The sequence below is a fragment of the Kryptolebias marmoratus genome, linkage group LG15 (assembly GCF_001649575.2).
Source record: "Kryptolebias marmoratus isolate JLee-2015 linkage group LG15, ASM164957v2, whole genome shotgun sequence".
Lineage (NCBI taxonomy): Eukaryota > Metazoa > Chordata > Actinopteri > Cyprinodontiformes > Rivulidae > Kryptolebias > Kryptolebias marmoratus.
This window is the reverse complement of record NC_051444.1, coordinates 9727161-9747386: the sequence shown is the minus strand read 5'-3', so window position 1 is coordinate 9747386 and position 20226 is coordinate 9727161. Positions and strand designations below refer to the sequence as shown.

The 20226-nt window shown below is 44.8% G+C and overlaps 1 protein-coding gene across 3 annotated transcripts in view; it reads left to right on the top strand.

Annotated features, from left to right (window-relative positions):
* The window catches only part of gse1 (Gse1 coiled-coil protein), a 155377-nt gene extending 135787 nt beyond the window's left edge, over nucleotides 1-19590 (top strand). For all 3 annotated transcript variants that reach the window (XM_017404008.3, XM_017404016.3, XM_017404022.3), the window contains 14 exons: nucleotides 4559-4767; nucleotides 9673-9839; nucleotides 10139-10339; nucleotides 11071-11238; nucleotides 11364-11752; nucleotides 12486-12816; nucleotides 14153-14796; nucleotides 14903-15015; nucleotides 15126-15390; nucleotides 16359-16472; nucleotides 16650-17024; nucleotides 17342-17680; nucleotides 18246-18349; nucleotides 18555-19590. In XM_017404008.3, coding sequence (XP_017259497.1) covers nucleotides 4559-4767; nucleotides 9673-9839; nucleotides 10139-10339; nucleotides 11071-11238; nucleotides 11364-11752; nucleotides 12486-12816; nucleotides 14153-14796; nucleotides 14903-15015; nucleotides 15126-15390; nucleotides 16359-16472; nucleotides 16650-17024; nucleotides 17342-17680; nucleotides 18246-18349; nucleotides 18555-18695 — 3560 coding nt within the window. In that variant the 3' untranslated portion in view covers nucleotides 18696-19590. The remainder of the gene's footprint in view (nucleotides 1-4558; nucleotides 4768-9672; nucleotides 9840-10138; nucleotides 10340-11070; nucleotides 11239-11363; nucleotides 11753-12485; nucleotides 12817-14152; nucleotides 14797-14902; nucleotides 15016-15125; nucleotides 15391-16358; nucleotides 16473-16649; nucleotides 17025-17341; nucleotides 17681-18245; nucleotides 18350-18554) is intronic.
* The last annotated feature ends 636 nt before the right edge of the window (nucleotides 19591-20226 follow it).

Below are 20226 nucleotides of genomic sequence, written 5' to 3'. Positions count from 1 at the left end.
CATGTAAGGAGCACCGTTTCCAAGGTGGGCAGAGAGTCATGAGGCCCTGAAGCTCAAGTCATCTTTCTGTCTGCATAGCCTGTATTTATAGGCAACATACACACCCAGACACCCACACATACAAACAGTTGTCTTTGCAAAGCTATAAGCCTTGTGATTTCTGTGCATGCTGCAGCCTGCTGTCCTCTCATTAGCTTTTGACTCTTTTTCTCTTTCTCAACCTCTGGTTATGCTTTTAGGGGCAGTTCATATGAGATGCAGTGACTCATGTTCTAAAGCTTTAAGGAATTAGTTAGGTTTGAGCACTACTATCACTGCCACCAGCCACTGAACTGATTTAAGACCCTGAGCACGGCTGCTGTTTATATACACACCCACACACCCATACGCACACACACACACAGACACATACATCGTCACTTGTCTGAGGCGAGTATAATGAATAGCTCTGTGTATTGAGTGCTGTGCTGAAGAGGGGAGGTGATGGATAATGAGTATCGAAGCAGCATAAAGGACACTCTCATCCAGCGTACACTCAATGTGCACCCCAACCCTCACAGACGCAGCTCACACACTGCCTCAAGACAGCAGACCTACTAATATCTGATTAATTAAGCAGATTAAGCAGATATCTTCCTAATCGTGTCAGATGCTTCTTCTCGCTCACTCCGAGACGCACAAACACAACAGGAGTTTCACGAACTGTTTTTGACTGGAGTATGCTTTGTGGAGAGAGAGAATGAAGGGAGGGAAAATTAAAGTGTGCAGGATAAATGAACTGGCGAGATGAAAGAGGGATAGGAAGTAATTAGTAGATTTGTGCAAACCAGAAGTCTCAGAATGCGTGTGGGTGTTTTGGAGTGTATGTGTGTGGCCAGAGGCTTCCCTTGTTTCTGGGAGCCCAGAGCATGCTGGGACAGTGGGGCAGTGTGTCTCTGACCTCTCCATCTGGAGCCTGCCTGAAGCTCACACCGCCTCGCTGTGCTCAGTGTCTGTGTGTGTGTGTGTGTGTTTCTCAAAGGCAAAACCCTTTAGGCCGTGACTGTCCCTGAAACACTCACAAACAAGCTCATTTCCTTTACCTTCCGTCTGTTTTTCTACGCTCCGCGATCTGAACACTTCTCATGGGTCTGATCAGAAAGAAAGCAGCATTCAGGCATCATGTACAGTTCGTACAGTCGGCAGAAGGCGCGCAGGATTGCTCCTCTTATTTTCATCCGCCATCTTGTACTGTCTTCCTTTCTCACACTGGCACAGCAACACACACTGTGTGTGTGTGTGCGTGTGTGTGTGCGTGCTTTTCCCCTCCCCCCAACCAGTGATGCAGATTACAGGCTTTGTGTTGTGTTGTCAGTGCATGTCCAAGACTGTGGTAGCAGGTGTGTGCAGCGTTTGTGTCAGTCTGGTGTGTGTGTGTGTGTGTGTGTACGGAGTGCACGTGTTGAGGCTTGTGCTGGTGGGGTGGCATATGGATGCAGGGCTGGCTGGGCACTGCTATGCACACCAGGTGTGAAATGGACTGTTTAATTAAGTGCTGATGTTGTTGTAATGCATGCTGCAAGGAAGGAGGGTGGAGGAGGAGGAGGAGATGTGGGGTGAGGCGGGTGTGTTGGCAGGGTGGAGGGAAGCGAACTCATCCTAGCAGGATGAGATGTCTACTTGGCTGTTTCAACAGAGGTGGTGGTGGTGGGAGAAAATCGGGAGGGGCTGGGCGGCTCTAAAACATTTTTGTGTGGTTCTGTCAACCAGCAGGGTCAGTGTGTGTGAATTAAAGGGCCCACTGAAGACCTGTGGCTCTTTCACCGGGTCAGTAGCTCAAGTAAAAGGTGTTGTCAAAGCAATAACACTTGGCCACAGCCTCTGACCACAGATTAGTTGGTTTGTTTATTGCTACTGCTGTTTGTGTGTGTGTGTGTGTGTGTGTGTGTGTGTGCGTGCGCGTGCGGATAAGGTTGAGCAATCAAGTGTGGAGGTAGTCACTGAGAATGGGGTCCGGTAATAGAAGAGGCGATGGAGAAAGGAGCTTCATATTAATCATACTGAGCTTGGTACTGAAACGGGATTCTCCCTTTATCTATTTTGTGGCACTTTCCTTCTGCCTCTGCCTCCTCTGTCCCTCCGTCTCTCTCCCTGTGCTGGGTCGGGAGGGGGGGAAATCAGTGCTGCTAATGAAGTGCAGGTTGAGAGCTGATGAACCTATTTTAGACTCTGGGGATGGAAGCTTGTGCTTCGTTCCTCCTCTCTTAACTCCCTGCAGGCCCAGCATGTGTAGCCATCTTCTCTCTGTAGATTGGAGGGGAGCATACAGCAGCGACGAAACTAGGCGGGTGCCAATCATATATACGTCTTGAATCACATGGCAGTATGATGAGCTGGTTTTGACTTTTTTCTTTTTAATTCTGCTTTAAGTTTGATAAATCTGCATCAAGCTGGCAGACACCGTTTGAGGAACAGAAGGAAAATGAAGAAGGGGGTATGAAAACACAGTGGGTGTGTGGAGTGGTGTTAGAAAGAAGGAGGTGGGAACAATAAAGGAATAATAGACGTTTTTTGTTTTTTTAATTTCTATTATTTATGTGTTTGCCCATCAGGGAAGAATGCTACACAGATTCTTCAAGCAGGAGGAAGAGAATAAAGCAGTTGATCGATGGCTCTTCTCTCTTTTATTTCCATCCTACCCTTACCTGCTTCTCTTCCTGCTCTTAATTATTTAGTCTGCCCCGCCTCTTCTGTGGTCTGCTCTGCCTCTATGTTGAAGAGGAGGAGGAGGAGGAGATGAGGAGAGGTAAAAAGAGGAGGGGGGGAATAGATGGAGTACAGCTCTGTTGCTTAGCAGTTCAGAATCACTGTGATCACCCCATCACTACCACCTCTTCCCCCTCCTGTTTTATTTGTTCCTCCATCCTTGTGTATGCATGATGCCAGTGTATTTCTGTGTGAGTGTGTGTGTGTGTGTGTGAGCGAGGGAGAGATGAGTGAATAGGATGTGACACCAGAGCTGTATTAAGTGTAGCGCCATTCCCCAGGCTGAGTGGGCTGCTATTGATTGGCCTAGTCTTGTAGGGGAGAGTAATGGCTCTCCGAGGTGAGGGGGGTGGGGGTGGAGGGGATTAGGCCACTAATTGCCATTGTGCAGACAAGATATGACTGCCCCCACCCCAACCCCATCCACCAATCACCCATCTGCACTCCTTATCTGTGCTTTCCTCTGAGCTCTCACCTCGCTTCCCTTTTGCACCGTTTTTTTTTTTTCCATTTCTTATCATTTTTCACTTTCACGTCTCGCCATAAGTCATCTTTTTTTGTTTATTTTATTTTTTTATTTTTTTGTCTCCCACAGTCCCACCACCTCACACAGATCTTTCAGATAGACGTCACCTCACTGCCGTTATTGATTTTTTTTTTTTTTTCTATTATTTTACGGTAGTAATCAGAGGGAAGAGTTTGAAATCATTCAATGTCTTGACACCCTGTAGTACAGTATAAGCTGATGTCGTCTGTTTGGTTATGTTGCCATGGAAACCCAAGCAAAGAAGAGATGGCGGATGAGAAGAGATTTGGTTTTTTTTTTGTTTGTTTGTTTGTTTGTTTTCCTTCCCTGATGGTAAAAATTTGAGCAGAATCAAACCTGTAACTGTAACTGTTTCGGCTGCCGGTTTTTGTCTAAATGCAGTTGCACATAAGCATTTTGTTGCACAAATACGCTACCTGCACACTGCACTCATCTCTCTTTGTCCTTTTTGCAGCACCAAAGTGTGCGTCTCATTGAGAGGGTTGTGACCCAGTTTGACTGTGTAATGCTGTACTTCCTCTGAGAGGAGATGATTTACAGCACACTGTACCGTCAAGAGAAGAGGCAAGAAAAATGGAATGAAAGAACACAGATAATGTGTAGGCTAAAACACAGAAAGGAGTAACAAAACGGGGGAAAAAAAATACAAGAAGGGAAGACTAAAGAATAAAACAAATAGACGGGGGATATATTTGAGAGCAACAGAAGGTAAATGGAGGAGGTTGGGGTGAAGAAGATAAAAGTCTAAATAAAAGTATGTGAATGTGAGTACATCATATTTGAGGTTTGTAGCCAGAGAGAGACGGAGCGAGCACGATGTGTTGAAAGCGAGGCATGTGACCAGACCGTGACCCTGCGCTACAGCGTTTCCCTGGAGGGCTTTGTTAATGTGGCACAGCTACAGCACAGCCGAGAAGCTCATTGGGCCAGCTTTTCACCACCTGCTGTGCTTGTGTATGTGTTGGGATGAGACAGGAGAGTTCTGTAAGCGCCACACATACATATAGTCTATAACACGGTTAGCATGTAAACCGTGTGTTTGTGTCCTGTATTCAAAGGGCTTTAGATCCCGATCACTGTCACTCTGATAAGGGCCCATGGCCATCCATCTGGTTCTGTATATCTGTGTTCTGTAACCCCTTTTTTTGAATAATTTGTGAAGAAGTTAACACAGTTCATGTTACATTTTCCTTTTATTGGTAAAGACAAGCAGTGTTATCGTTCATATCTTCACAGAATCTCTCTCTTTTTTTTTTTTCTCATCAGCTGCATCCTCCATCAGCAGCGAGTCATCTCCAGTGTCGTCTCCAGCCACCAACCACAGCTCTCCTGTCAGTACACCCAAAAGAGGTCCCCTTGGTCCAGGACCTGTCCTGGTTCCCCCAGCGGGCCACAGTGTGCCAAACACGCCACCTGTAGTCACCATTGCTCCAACAAAAACAAGCAACGGCCTGTGGAGGAACGAGGGACGCCAGGTAAGATAAAACTTTCGCACCCACCCCATACTGAGCTGGAGTCTGCACTTATTACATCTTTGACTTTTAGTTGCTCTGTTGTCTTTGTTTTGTTTTTTTTCTTTGTCTCTTATGGAAGTAACATCCTGCTCTTCTCATTCATTAACTTGCCTCCTAGCACACATGCACATCCAAATAGGCTCTTCAGGGATCAATGGACCTTGTTGCAGGCCTGAAACTAGTAATGTGGCAGCATATACTTGACATATGTGCATGTGTCATAGCTGGCAGGGCTATGAATGTAGCACAACCAAGTCAGTGGCTTGATGCGCCAAACAATGCCAGCTGCCACTGGGACATGGAGATGACAGCATCAACGGCAGCTAACATCTGTGCCCCTCCAGGCCCTCTCCCGCTTGGCCCCAGGATTAGTCCCTCCCCAGTCCTGGTCTCGAGTCTGCTCACCCTCGAGCCTCACCCCATTCACCTAAGCAGTCAATTGCATCCTGTGGCTCGTCGACCTGACACCCACTACTGCTTATGTAGTGAGGGAGAGAGAAAGCGGGAGAGCTGCTTGCTTTGATAAGGAGTGGATTATGGATTATGGCCTTGCTTTAAGCCTTCTTATCTCAGCTCAGGGCTAATGGTTGAGGCCAAGTACATGGTTATGAGCAGCACTCGGCAACATGCGAAAACTCTCCAGGACACTTTGACGGTTCCCCGGGGACAAACAGAAAAACAGAGGAGTGGATTGTGAAGGGTGGGTGATTCCGTCAATCAGCCTGATATGTGTGGTAGCATTCAGGCCATTGTCCTTTTCTCGTGGAGACCCCCACCTGAACCTCACCCTGTGCAGCTACAGCTTTTTCAAAATGACCCTGATCAAGGGTCAGCCAGTGGAGGAAGAAGCTGAAAAGACAAGGGAACTCTCAGAAAAACTTTTTTTTTCTTTTTTTGCTATCACTTTAGCATTGCTGTTTCACATAACGGAAGGAAAAACAAAGCACCAAATGCTTCCATCATTTGTGTCTTCAAACAGTGTGGTTAATTCTCATATGTATGCATTTGTTTGAGTGCTTTTCTGCAGTGGCTGCTAGTGTGTATCTAAGAGGTCAAGCTCACACTGAAAAGGTTAGGTCAATGGGTTTTCAGTGCCCCCAGAAGCAGCTCTAGGCTACCACGCTGAAGAATAAGGAGGTTAAAGGAGGTGATGGTGACAAGAGGTTGGGGTGAGGGGTCAAAGGTCGGGGGAACAGCAGGGGAAATGCGTCATGAAAGCTGGCGTTGTGGCATCTCCAACATTTGTGCTGCAGCCTTATAACGAGCCAGAAGACTATAAAGAAGCACAGACAAACACACCACAAATATTTTTCCTTTTAATGCAGATGATAGCATAACAAACTTTTTTGCTACTGAGTAGCATTTAACAAGGACTAAAAAAAAAACAAGCAAACGGTTATACACAGAGTCAGTAGTTTTGCTTTCTAGAGCTGCTGTAAAGTATCCACTAAATGTCTGTGCCATCTTTTTGTATATTAGAAGGGTATTTCAGTGACTTAGACATGGGTCTGCTATTCAGAGGTAGGATTACAGGCAACGCAGTGAAGGAGGAATGGCTCAGTGCGTTGGCATTTTGCTTTAATGACTGCGGGAGTCTGCTCCCGCTGCTGCCTGTAATTGCTTTATAATTGGCAATTTGGATTCATGCCTCCATCTGAGAGGCATAAACGAGCACTCTACAATGCACAGGGTCTACCACCCTCACAGAGGGTTACAGGGGCCTGGCTCACGCTGAGGAAGATGGCTGCTAATGGATGTGTCTTTGAGTCTTTGAGCTTGAGTGCATGCATGTGTGTTGGTTAGTGTGTGCAATGTGACAGGGTACTGGTGCAGAGTGTATTTTCAGCAAGTGAGAGGTCAAAATGGCATGAATGGTTGATTGTGTAGGTGCTTGAGTCACTGAGGGACCTCTCCAGTGCAGATTGAAAGTTTTGTCTTTGCCGATTGTGCTTTTTTAGTAATGACCTGTAACATCTAAACATTTTATGAAGATTTGCTTAAATAATAAATAAGGGTAGAAAATGTTGTAATGATAGTAATGTGGCCATATCATATGACTTTTTTTTAACATTAGTGATCCTATATTTAACAGGTATTTTGTCTTTTAATGCATAAGTTGACAAAACAAGAATCCAAAGCAATCAGTAGGTAATTTAGAACAACTTGATTATGTCTTTTTCATGTTATTTTATATAAATTGTGTAAAATTAGTTGGAGAGGTACAGCTGATTTGACTTTGGCTGTAATTTGTTTCTGGAAATTGCATCGATTTCCAGTAACTACATCACGGACTTAAAGCTGTGGCCCAGTGAGGCACGTGTTGTATATGAGGCAGGATATCGAACACAGCAAACCTCCCCATGCCAAATATTAGTTACCAGCTAGCTTGTGATTAACCTTTACATGTAATGACTTTGTAATGAATGAACTGTAACTGATGAGCAACATCTTGCATTAGTATGTCATGAAAAGTGGTCTGTGGATTGGATAATATGCAGATATTGGTGGCTCTGACAAATTTTACGATAGAAACATTGATCTGTCCATACCTATAGCATCAGGAATTTTCAAGCTGTGATGACAACTATGGAGCTTTGTTTTGTTTATTATTTGATAAAGTTAGTGTGATTTGAAAGCAGCTGTTTTTATGGTTCAATTTACCGTGAAGTCATTGTCCACTAGCTGTGATTTTCTACGTGTTTATGCCACATTTCATCAGTGAAATGCAGCATCTGTGAATGACATAATATGCAAACTGTGAGTTCAGAAAAGCTCAATACATGAATACCTTCTCACTGAAAGTCACTGAACTCCTGGACAGCATCACAGCAGTGTACTTTCTAAGATTAGCTGCATGGTTTTTGCATCCTCGTGTGCTTTTATTCTTTTTTTTTTCTTGTCATGTTGTACAACAAGCATCCATAATGTTTTTATACTTTTGTCTTCTTCGTATGGCACGTTTGTCCTTTTTCAGTCAGTGAACTTAGTCTGTGCAGTCACCAACATTTGGTCTCAGGGTGACATGGAGAACCATCTCTGGATGGTATGGATGTAGTTTTTTCCCCGTTGTTGGACAGATAAGGAGACAATTATTCTCCTTTTATTGGACGTTAATGGTCACATTTTAAGTTGTATTGTTTTTAAGTCCACTGCCTTTTTTGTTGCCTCGTTGCCAGCACTAAATACAAAACTCAGCCATGTCTGTTCCATTTTCACAACCTGTCCTGATTGGTTGACTGTTTAGTTAAACGTGTAGATGATTGTTAAATTGATCCTGGAGTAAAAAATGTGAAAATGCCAAATGAGAGGAAAGAGGCTAAAATTCTGCTGTATAAAAGAAACATTTGACTTCCAACATCATCCAGTATGTTTAAAGACTTTATGGCTCATAAAAGAAGGGGGAAAAAAGACAAGCAGCAAAAAATAAACATTAACCGCATTTTGCAGTTCCCAAACCGCTCTGTGATACTGGCAGATTTTGACATACATGACCCTCTTTTCCACTTGGCTGGTGAGGCCATCGGGGAACATCCACCTTCTCCCTGTGCTCATAAAGCTTTGAAGGAATTGGGATGGGGCGGAGGAGACTCTGCTTGCTTCGAGAGAATAAAGTGCCATGGTGTTAAGTGGAGCGCAACAAACCACATGGAGCAAACAGTAACATTAGACTACTGGAAAGTGCGGAGTGGGGTTTAAACAAAGGGTCATGTGAGGAGTCTGAACATTAGAGGCATTTAAGATTGGATGTTGGCGCATCAGTGTCAGCCTGGGTCAGTGGCTGTGGAGGAGGATGTGGAGGTAATGGCTCAGTAAATGGGATTTGTTTTATCAAAGGCAGTGGTGAGAGAGACGGTGGTACTGCTGTAAGGTCTTTTTCTATTCCCAGGGAGCCCAGAGGTTAATTTAGTGGGGCGAGAACTGCCTTCTCCTTTAGCTCACTGGCTTTATGGCTTCATCTCAATCTTTTCTGTCTTCTCTTTCTCTCTCTCCCTCTCCTGTTGTTTTCTTGCCAACTTCAAGTCTGGATGTGCAAGATGTGTGATAAATATTCCAGATTTCCCATGAAAATCTTTTCTTGACTGCTCATCCTTCTGTAAACAATGTCCTTGTAGAACTTGTGAGGATTGTAAAATGTTCAATGCCACAATTGCATTTGTAGACCAAGGAAAACCAAAGCTTCAGAAAGCACACTCCCACTCTCACAGCAGGATGTCTTTTGTAGCTCTGTAACAGTGTATGTGCCTGCTGAGTGTCTGTGTTTGCTTGTTGTGGGATTGAATAAGTGAGACTAGGCTTGCTGCCAAAAGGATGGAGGGAGGGGATGTGAAAGGGAAGAAGGACGATCCAGAAATGGAGGCAGTGGGATGTTGCTTTTTGGACTTTGTTGTCTTCCCTGTAGATGTTGCTTTGAGTATGATATGTGCAAAATTACAGACACACACCCTTTTACTTAGATCAAAGTCATCATCATCGCTAGAAGCACTACTGTTGTCTGCCTTTACCGCATCCTCATCGATCATACAGATGTCTTCTCTTGTTTACAATTAGAGGAAAAAAACGGTGGAGCTGTTTTTTTTTGTTGTTGTTGTTTTTTTTCCTACCACTCTCTGCCTGCTTCTTTCATTTTACCATAAATTACCTGTTAAGCAGTCTATTTTTAACAGGAGATGCCGTGTGAGAAATTGTGTAAAAGTGCCTGAGGTAGGAAGAGAGGGTGAGGGAGGCTGCTCCACCACAAACAGGCTCATTCTTTCTCCTATCTTCCCCCCTCCCCTCAAAGGATCGGCTCCATGAGCAGCGACAACCGTGACGGTCACAGGTTCTAACAAACAATGACCAAGACTCGCTCTCTGTATCTGTTTCTAGGCTGACTCGGGGCCTCGAGGGGCCAGCAGGGAACGTCTGGGCGCTGAGGGGACCTTCTCCCAGGAGAAAGGTGGCCCCTCAGTCCCTGCCCACCTCCTGGGAAACCCCTATGCCTTTGGTCTCACCCCTGGTGCCGTCATGCAGGACTCACGTTTTCAGCCCCTTAAGTGAGTCAAACATTTCTTCTTTTTTTTGTGTGTCTAAGAAAATGCTGCACGTTGTCTTGTTTTTGAAGGAAGTTGCTGCTCTGGTTGATGTTATGATCAGGCTTTATCTGCATGTAAACATTTCTGTAATAAGCAGCACCAGCACACATTCATCTTGTTGACATTAGTGCTGAGAAACGATTTGAATGCATTTAGTTTTTCATTGAATTCTGATGAATTTACACAGCAGTGAACACAAACAAATCCAACTAACTGCATATTTTTTTCCGTTGTACCTCTGCTCCCTTTGAACCCATCAGCCTGCCCAGACAGTTGCCTAATACTGTGCCTCCTGGTCCTGTACCAGAGGAGTACCTCCGCGGTTTTCGGCCCTATGCCACAACTGAGGATGCCCTCAGGATGCCATCTTTGCCTTTAGGCCTGGACCCTGCAACAGCAGCTGCTGCAGCTGCCTATTACCACCCCAGCTACCTGCCCCACCCCTCATTCACGCCATACAGGTAACCCACGTTTTGGAAAATAAATTGTGGTATTACCATTTATATCTGTCAGAGATGTTCCAGTGAAGCTCTGTTCTTCAGACCTTTACCAAAATTAGATCATACCCAGTGAAATCCGGCAAAGAAAACTAAAGTTATTGTTGTTTCTAATTGTATGTTTTAGCTTGTTCACAGACGTTTGAGAGAAATCACCACTGAAAACTTTCTAAACGTTTTATGAAGATCCTGCTTCAAAATTTCTGCTGTTTCTCCCAGCTTTTTTATTTGTTTTTATTAAATGTGAGAGGGAAAATTTAAATGGATATATTTGAAACACCCTACACATGATTGTGTGTGCATGTTCAGAAGGACGCTGCTTGCTCCGGGCTATTACACAGGCTGCATGCGCCTAGTTTGTCATCCAAGATCATAGGACTGCAGCAGCCATCATACACACTGCGTTGTAATGGATTTAATGAGGGTCTGGGCTGGGGTTGTCACACACGGACGCAGGAACACACACTTGTGCATCAACATACAGCGCTGTCTTCTCCTGGCTGCTGTGTGGTGATTGAGCTTAGCTGACAGATATTCCTGCCTCCTTGAAACTCGGAGGACCTCGTGATGCTGCTGCTTTTTTGAGATGGAGGCACACGGGTTAATGAAAGTAAATGCTGCATTGTAACGCTAAAGACTGACTTTGTCTTTCTGTCTTTTTTTTTTAATTCTTTCTGGCATCCCTTCTATCCCAGGATGGACGACCCGTTCTGCCTCTCTGCTTTAAGGTCACCTTTCTATCCACTGCCAACAGGGGGAGCTTTACCCCCCATCCATCCTTCTGCTGTTCACATGCACCTACCAGGGGTCCGCTACCCTGGGGACTTTGCACACCCTTCATTGTCAGCACTGCAGTCTGAGAGGTAAAGTTCTGCGCGGTGAACGCGTTGAGCAGATCTCAGCACTCTGCCGCAATCATGTGTTGTTTTTCCCGACTTCGCTGACGTCCTCTTTCCTCTTTCCTTCCCTCGTCCACTTTGCTTTTCAGACTCCAGCTGGAAGATGAGCTGCGGCAGCGCGAGCGGGAGCGTGAACGCGAGCGCGAACGGGAGCGCGAGAAGGAGAGGGAGCGCGAGGCAGAGAGGGAAAAAGAGCGGGAGAGGGAACGGGAGCGCGAGCGAGAGAGAGAGAAGGAGCTGGAGAGGGAACGGGAGCGCGAGAGGGAACGGGAGCGCGAGAGGGAACGGGAGCGCGAGCGGGAACGAGAGAAGGAGAAGGAAAGGGAGAAGGAACTGGAGAGGCAGAAGGAGAGGGCACTGAGAGAGAAGGAGCTGCAGGCGTCCAAGGCCATGGAGAACCACTATCTCGCTGAGCTCCATCCTTTAAGGGGACAAGAGGAACGAACCAAGCCTGAGAGACTAACCCCCAATCGGGCTGGTATGTGTTCATGCATCCTTTGTAGCCTCCATAAACTCCAGTCCCATCAACACTTTACATTAACTAGAGCTTAAACTTTAGATAATAAGATGAATCTGTAGATTGAATTGTTAAATAAATGAATGTACGTTGAATGTTTCTGACTTCCTGACTGATGGTCAGATAAAACCATGGTGGAAGTGTTTCTGAATGGGTAGGCCAGTAAACACAAAACAAGCTGAGCTGGATCTCTTCTGACAGTATCTGACATATTTGTTCAGATCTGCAAAGTGTTGACTTATTTGTCTTCCTAAAATGTATTTAAATAGCAAATCAACACTCAGATTGAATTATTTTTAATTCACAAGCACTTCACCTTAACGAGGATTGTAGTTTGAGGTTTTGAGGTATTTTACAAACTCTAAAATCAAGTGGAAAAGTATTGCCAACTATAGTGCTTCAAATCATAAATGCTTATAGCTGCTATTTATAATTGATTACAAGTAACACAATAAAATAACTAAACTTTGTTATTTTATTGTGTTTCCATATACATGAACTTCGAAAAAAGACACATTACATCAAAAATGAATAAATACTGAAACAATTCAGAGCAAAAGTAGTTACTTGGTGTCATGCTTGTTTCCAGTTTTTCTTATACTTGTTTTATAGATTAAATAAAAATGGTACTGGTAATCATCTTAATCTAGTGTATTAAGTTTTTGAAACTGATTTTTTTTTTTCCACTCTGCAGACAAAACCAAAGAGCCTGCCCTTCCAGCTCCCAAACCAGTTCCACCTGGAATCCACTCATCAATGATTCAATCCCATCATCCTGTTCCAGGCCTGATCTCAGGCCACAGCCTCTACTTGGGGCCCAGCACTGTAGCCACGGGGCTCCCAGCCTCCATGATCACACAGAGGACCAATGAGGAGGAGCGGTGGTTGGCGCGGCAACGCAAGCTGCGGCAGGAGAAAGAGGATCGTCAGTACCAGGTGTCTGAATTCCGCCAGCAGGTTCTGGAGCAGCATCTGGACTTGGGCCGGCCCGCTGACGCACCGGATCACAGGACGGACTCGCACAGGTGAGACAACACTCCCGAAGCTTAGTCCAGCCAAGAAATTAAAAAAAAAACCACATGCCATGGCAGCATTTATTGTGATTTGATTCAGCAATTTTAGAACAATTTTCCACCTGTTATCTGATGGAGACGAGCCGTTCTGGGTTTGTGACAGCAGAAAGGAGAATTGCTTTCAGTGCATACACAGTTTGTGGGTTCGAGGGGGATTGGTTGGCTGTTTCTGCTAGCGTTACAGGGACAGTTGTTGCTGTACTTTAAAGCTTCAGAGGATGGCAGGCTTTAGAAGTTTGTTTTCAAGCGAGACTAGGCAAAAAAAGATAAAACCCCTCAAAAGCGCCACGTCTACTTCATTTTTTGCCCAAGCTACCTTCCAGTCCTGACATGTGGGAAAACGGGCAGCTATGTTTAGGCGTTGATTGAGGTTGAAAAGCAGGATCCTGATGACTGCTGCTTCGTGAGTGGGAACTGGTAAGGATTTCAAATGGGCAGCGAGTGAGAGTACTTAGATACACAAAGGCTAATTCTCAACTAATCCTCTCAACCATGCACACCATAAGCCTCCTACCTACCTCCCATTGTTGCAGTGCCTGTGTTTGTGCGGCTGTGCATGATTCAGAAGTGAGGTTATGGTTGATGCTGGTAGAACAGGAAAGATATACACACACTATCGGTAACCCTACAGTATAATCACATAATCACAGCTCACAGTCTGCAGATTGCAGATAAGACACACTTTACTTACATGCACACACACACACACACACACAACACAAACAGGAGGCATGGATAATTTGACTGGTCATGCAATGTGCTCTACTGCCAGGTTTGATTTGGAAATACACTTGAGAAAGTGTCCATCACCAGTCTGCTTTTATTTCCTATTCCCTTTTACTATTTCTATTCTAGCACGAAAACTTAACCGCCCAACTGTTTTTCCACATCTTTTTATTACCCGTCCAAGTATCATTCTTTTTGTTCTCTGGCTTCCTGTCAGAATGACATTTCTTTTGGCCTCCTATTTAGTATACTGCTCTCCTCTGTGTGCATGTCTGTGGGTGCACACATGCATCACTACAAAGGCCTAACAGATCAAAAAGCAGCCCCTGTGTTGGGAGGAAAGTGTGTGCCTTGGCCACATCCTCACTCTGCTCTGGGCTACTCTGTCTGGGTTTGATAACGCCGCTTTGCACAGAAACACTGACATGGGTAAAAGGAAGTAGGCATGGCATGAGCTTTGTTTTCTGTCTCTATTTGTAATAAGGAAATTCTCTGTTTTGGAAAAAAAATGTTTTACTTGCATTGAACAGATACTTATTTTCTGCTAATTCTGTCACTGCAGGTCCGTACAAAATCATCATGAACCAGGAAGCAGAGAACTTCACTCCCACTTAGGTGCTCCTCCACCCCTCATCTCCCCAAAGCCTCCGCAGCCGCCCCGCGAACACCACCCTCCACTTCCCACCACCCTGTGGAACCCTGCAGCTCTTATAGAAACCGCCTCAGAATCCAGACGTAACCACGAGCTCTCAGGGATGGGGCACTATGAGCTCAGTCGGCTGCCCCCGGGACCCTCCAAATATGAAGATGCATCTCGAAGGCGTGACGTGGGAGCCATGGAGAAATACCCCCCTCTGCGAGCTGCTTCGGGGCTTCCCGAGCCCAGCACCTTCCTTGCTGAGCTCGAGAAATCCACCCAGTCCTTGTTGAACCAGCAGAGGGCATCGCTGCCTCTGTCAAGCCAGTATGAAATGGAAGGAAGCACCAAAATCAATGCCGGGTTGAAGAACCTCCAGGGACATCTGGGACAAGGGAGACATGGACAGAGTCTTGGAATGGTCCCTGGGCCAGGGATGGTACAGATAGCCCCTTTGGGGATGGGTCCAGACACAGTGCTGATCTATGACGAGTTTCTACAGCAGCACCGAAGGCCTGTCAGTAAACTGGACCTGGAGGAGAAGAGGAGGAGGGAGGCCAGGGAGAAAGGTATTCCATGTTTCTAATAACATGCTTAGACAAAAGCACATATTTTAATGTACTGGTCATGTTCACAAATGGATTTGAAAAGGAGCAACTTTTGGATTTTCTGCAGGTTACTATTATGAACTGGATGACTCGTATGATGAAAGCGATGAAGAGGAGGTGAGAGCCCATCTCAGGAGAGTAGCAGATCAGCCCCCACTCAAGCTTGATGAATCCACAGAGGTAAAATACCACCCAAAATATATGCCTTCTGGGCTTTTACACAGAAAAAGTTACACGTCCTCTCAATAAAACATTGCATAACTGGTTTTTGTTTTTGTCTCTTTGTGCAGAAATTAGATTTTCTGAAACACGTAGGCCTGACCACAGTCAGCAGGCGCGATGAGCTTGTGCAGCAGAAGAGAAGGAAACGAAGGAGAATGCTCAAGGAGCGCAGCCCTTCCCCGCCTGCCTCACAATCCAAACGCACCCCCCCTCCGCCTCAGCTCAGCACACGCTTCACTCCTGAGGAGATGGACAAGGCACCGGAGCTGGAGGACAAGAAGCGATTTCTCACCATGTTCAAACTCTCCCATGTCACTATGCAGCAGAGAAAAGGTCAGTCTGTGGGGGAGTTGTGTCCGTCAGCACTGTTAAATCCAACATGTTAAATGTTTGGTTAAGTCAGTCTTCCGTTTATTTTAAATGTAAACCTTAACCATCACTTCAAAGTTATTTAGTGTGTTATTTAGTCAAAAAGACTTGAGTGTGCATCAATATTATCTTTTATTATTAACAAAATCTGGCTCTTTAGTTCAGAGTTGGTGTTTCAAGAAGGCAATCTCTGTTACCACCATTGGAACAATATCAAAATTAGGAATTAGTATATATTTTATATATTTTTGGTTGACACAAATCCTTGAGTCTAACAGAGCCCACATCAGCAGAAGGTAGTCAGACACTAGTACACGCATGAACCGATGCAGTGGCCTTGCCATGTAAACATTTTTGTCAGTTACTTTTCTTCAATTTTCTTTTTGACATCTCATTTCAGACACAAACACACACATATCTCAGTCTGATCTGGAGCTTTCTGATACTTCACTGTAGAAGAGCTCCACATAGTGCACTGCACTCTCACGAACACGCTGACTCAAGCCACAAAGGAAATCATAAAGGGGTCAGAAAATGATGTAAACCGCGTACTCTTTTATTATATGCAGCACGTTTTAAGCAATGTGGCCACTGTGTAATGTTTTGCATCGCTCCAGTTAGAAGGGAGAACTTGTGTCAAAGCTGTCTGATGTAATGCATTACCGAGCCCTCAAACCAAACGTTCAACCTGAACTGCTTTTATATGTGCCGAAAAGACTTTAAAAGCTGAACTGGTCCTCGCATATGGAAACAAGTTCACACTCACTGCAATTGCCTTGCAACGTGTGATTTACTGTGTGCTACCTGGAGATGGCAGCATTCAGCTGTTTACCATCACTTGGCCTCTTTTAACACAAACATGGAGAAATGAGTGGAGCAGTAAGTGTAAAACTCAGACAAGATAAATGCTAAACCGTGTTTTTCTGTCTTAGACAATGAAAGGGTGGTTGAACTGCTTCAAGCCATTAAAGAAAAGAGTGTAACCCTGGATACCATCAGGCATGCACCTCATCCACTGTGTAAGAGCCCTCCAGCACCGATCTCTGGTAAGACATGTCTATGAATAAACATGCTTACCCACCCCCGAAGTATTCAAGTGTTTGTATTGATTTTTATTTTGTATCCGAGTAGATTTGTAAGAACAGCCTCTAACAGCTGTGTTACAGTTGTGTTATTGTGGATGTTGACCTCGTCATGAATAACATGTGGTGTGATTATTGCAGATCCAGCGTTTACCCAACACTCCTCTGAATCTGAAGACCACCATAATGTCAGACAACATAGCCCCCCCTTACATTGCCCAGCATCCCCCAATGGCCATCCAAAATCCCTTGGAGACACATTAAGGCCAAAGGAACCCCCCTCTCCAGCTGTCTACGCAGACAAGGCCTGGGGCCCCAGTGAAGGACCCATCTCAAAGAGGAGCTCCAGCTTGCTAAACAGCTTGCGGCCCCCGCTCCCCTTGCAGGCTAAAGAGGGGCTTCACAGCATCAACGGACGCACGAAACCCTGGGACAGCTTCACTCCGGAGGAATTTGCCCAGCAGTTTCACGAATCCGTGCTTCAGTCCACTCAGAAAGCTCTTCAGAAACACAAAGGTAAACAGATCACACCAAGACTCCTCGGCCAATGGGACCCGTGTGTTTCACGCAGGATAGGGAAATCCTAATCCCTAAATGAGTTTTAAATTTTCCCAACACTTTTCTAATGAACTTCCACTGAAACACACATTTATTGGTTCATGTTTTAAAGATGCAGAAATAACAAAAACATTGAAACATTGCTTAAGTGTTTTAAAAGAAGTGATCCATATCAAAAATGTATTGTCTGTTTGTACAGTCATTGTCATTAAATTCACTAAATGGAGAAAACAACATTATTTTTATTTTTTCCCTCTCCTGTCTTTGTCCTTTAGGGGCATCTGCAGGTGTGTCGGAGTCATCCCACCTCCAGGAGTCCTCCGTCCACTACAACATCCCTGAGCTGCAGAACACCCCCAGCCGGCCGCCACAGCCACAGCCACATTCCCAGTCTCACTCCAATGCACCATCGTTTCCCCACCCGCTGTCACACACACACCCTCAGCCCAACGGGCAGCACTTTTCATTGCCTCTCCATAAGGAGGCCACTGTGATGAGGGAAGACCTGTCTGGTCCGGAGAACTCTGACGAGGAAGAGGAGGAAGAGGAGCCTCCGGTTTCCAAGTGGCAGGGAATCGAATCTATATTTGAAGCTTATCAGGAATATATTGAAGGTAAACAACGACATTAAATGCACAGTGATAACACTGGTGCTAGAAAACCTCACATCTCAGCTGTTTATATATTCAAAATTGCATCCATATATAAATAGATGAATATGCTGTTTTTCCCAATCCTAAAATAAATTCACTGTTTTGTTTTATGCTTTTTCCTAAACTTGAGGTTTGTAGTTGTTAAATTTATGGTTCAGTCAAATTACAAAACCTAGTATGACTGTAACAAAGTAAAACAAAGTAAAACATAGGGTCAACAATAAGATGAAATACCAGAATTAAAAAAATACACAAGACAAACAGCTCCAATGATACAAGAGTTGTTGTAGCTTCCCTTCAACACTAGAGGGCAGCATTTGTTCTTCTGCATTACTCCATTACACGCATGTTAAAAATAGTTGTTTTTTTTTGTGTTCTGGTTTATTTCAAACATTGAATTATGAAGATACGTGTTTGAACTTCGCATGTGGTTTGGGTTAAAGTTAGAGGTTGGTGTGAACAGACATGTTTGTATCTTATTTCTGACCTGAACAACTTTCAACGACTATCTTTTTTTGTGACACAGAGCAAAGTTTGGAGAGACAGGTGTTGCAGAGCCAATGTCGAAGGCTAGAAGCTCAGAACTACAACCTCAGTCTGACCGCTGAGCAGCTGTCTCATAGCATGGGGGTAAGATGCAGGGCACACACATAATGCTGCTTGGAGAAAATAGTTTCAGCCGTTTTGTCAACAACAAGGCTTTACTTCGTTGCGCTTTGTTAGGAAAGTGTGGTTATGCAATGGGGCCGGTATCTCTTTATTTGACATACAACCATAATCCAAGATGAGAATGTGCTCTTACTAATGTTTACCTTTTTTTTTTTTGGTCTCACAGGAGCTGATGTCCCAAAGACAAAAGCTGGCAGTGGAAAGGGAGAAGCTACAAGCAGAACTGGAGCACTTCAGGAAGTGTTTGACACTGCCACAGACACACTGGCCGAGAGGCGGTCATTACAAAGGCTACCCTCCAAGGTGACCTCGACACTCTGAAGTGATGACACCCCGGCCCCAGCCATCGCCCCTCCAGACTTAGACCCAGAGTTTTATTTTTTCACAGCCTGGTCCTTGTGGCTCCATGAAGGAGAGCATGGCTGGCTAGCTAAGATTAATGAGAGAAAATGGGCCGAGTGAATGAAAAGACAGGCGAATGCGCAGGAGACGGGAGCATTCAGTGAAGGACAGTTAGTCTTTGGATTGTGGCTTGCCAGGGGAGTGCACCAGAAGCCACCAACGCGTGCCAACGTAGCCAACCGGAGATCAGTGAGGCAGGAGAACCTGAATATCACCACACACACACACAGGCTCCTGATTTTCCCCATTCTCCTGCTCCTGCTGCTCTGCCGTTCAGCCCCTGCATCCCTCGGCGCCACAGCTACACAGACAATCCTGCCAATGAAGGAGCGGCTGCCCCTGGAGGGGGTTTTGTCACAAGACTTGAAAGCTCCACGCGAAGGCTTCCAGTCAGTCGGGACTGATTCTTATCACAGTGGCCACGCGAGCTCTTGAACTGGAAATGCACTTAAGAATAAAAGCTGAAGAACTACCTGGTGGTACTGTGTTACAACAAAGAACTATTTGAATTACGGAAGAACTTAAAAAAAAAATGTACATTGTTTTTTTTTTTTTTGGAAAGAATTAAGGAAATGTTTTATTTCAAAATAGAAAATTTGAAAATAAGAATTTTAAAGGGTGCTTCAGCCTTGTATTGTATATATTATGAAGACAAATGAATTTTGTATGTTTTTATTACTTTAATCATTGTTCTTTTAAAAGAAAAAGCCTGCCATTTTTATATGTTTATGCTTTTGGGGTTGGAAGTTTTAAAAAAAAAAACGACAAAAAAAAAAGCCTTGCTTTTAGTGTTTGTACTGCTGCTGGCCAGAGGAAGCTCATTTTGCAATGTTTGACAGATCGAGTGAGAGCAGGACGCCCTCCTGCTCTCACTCTGTGCTGGCACTGCGGAGCTGAGACCCGGCCACAGCCACCATCGACTGACCTCTGGGTCCAGCGAAGCTCGCTCAGAGGTCAGGAGACATCTCATCCCGCCTTCCTTCACAGCGACACGTCTATGTTTCAACAACTCCCCTGCTTTGCTTCACCGCTGCTGGCATGACTAGTTAGCCTGTGATATTCTTGTGCGTAAAACCAGACCCACGCCCCAATTTGAAGACCCCGTTTTAGATGCTTTATCTTGACATTGGACCTTCACTTTAAAAAAACAACTTAATACACAGCCTTGGAGTCACAATATGACTGTTTGCCTGATGTTACACCTTACAAAATAACGCCCTTAGTAACAGCCATGAAAGGACAAAGTGCCAAAACTGTTTTGTTTTTACTTTAAGTTGAAATTGGGTAGCCAAACGTTCAAACAAAAACGGCCATTTCTCCGAATCCCAGAACTATCGACGTGTTCCAACAGGCTGAAAATCCCACAGATCCGAGGTGGGCGTTAGAAAACGTGCAGAACTCAAAACGCTTTACGTTCCATACGTGTTTACAATCTC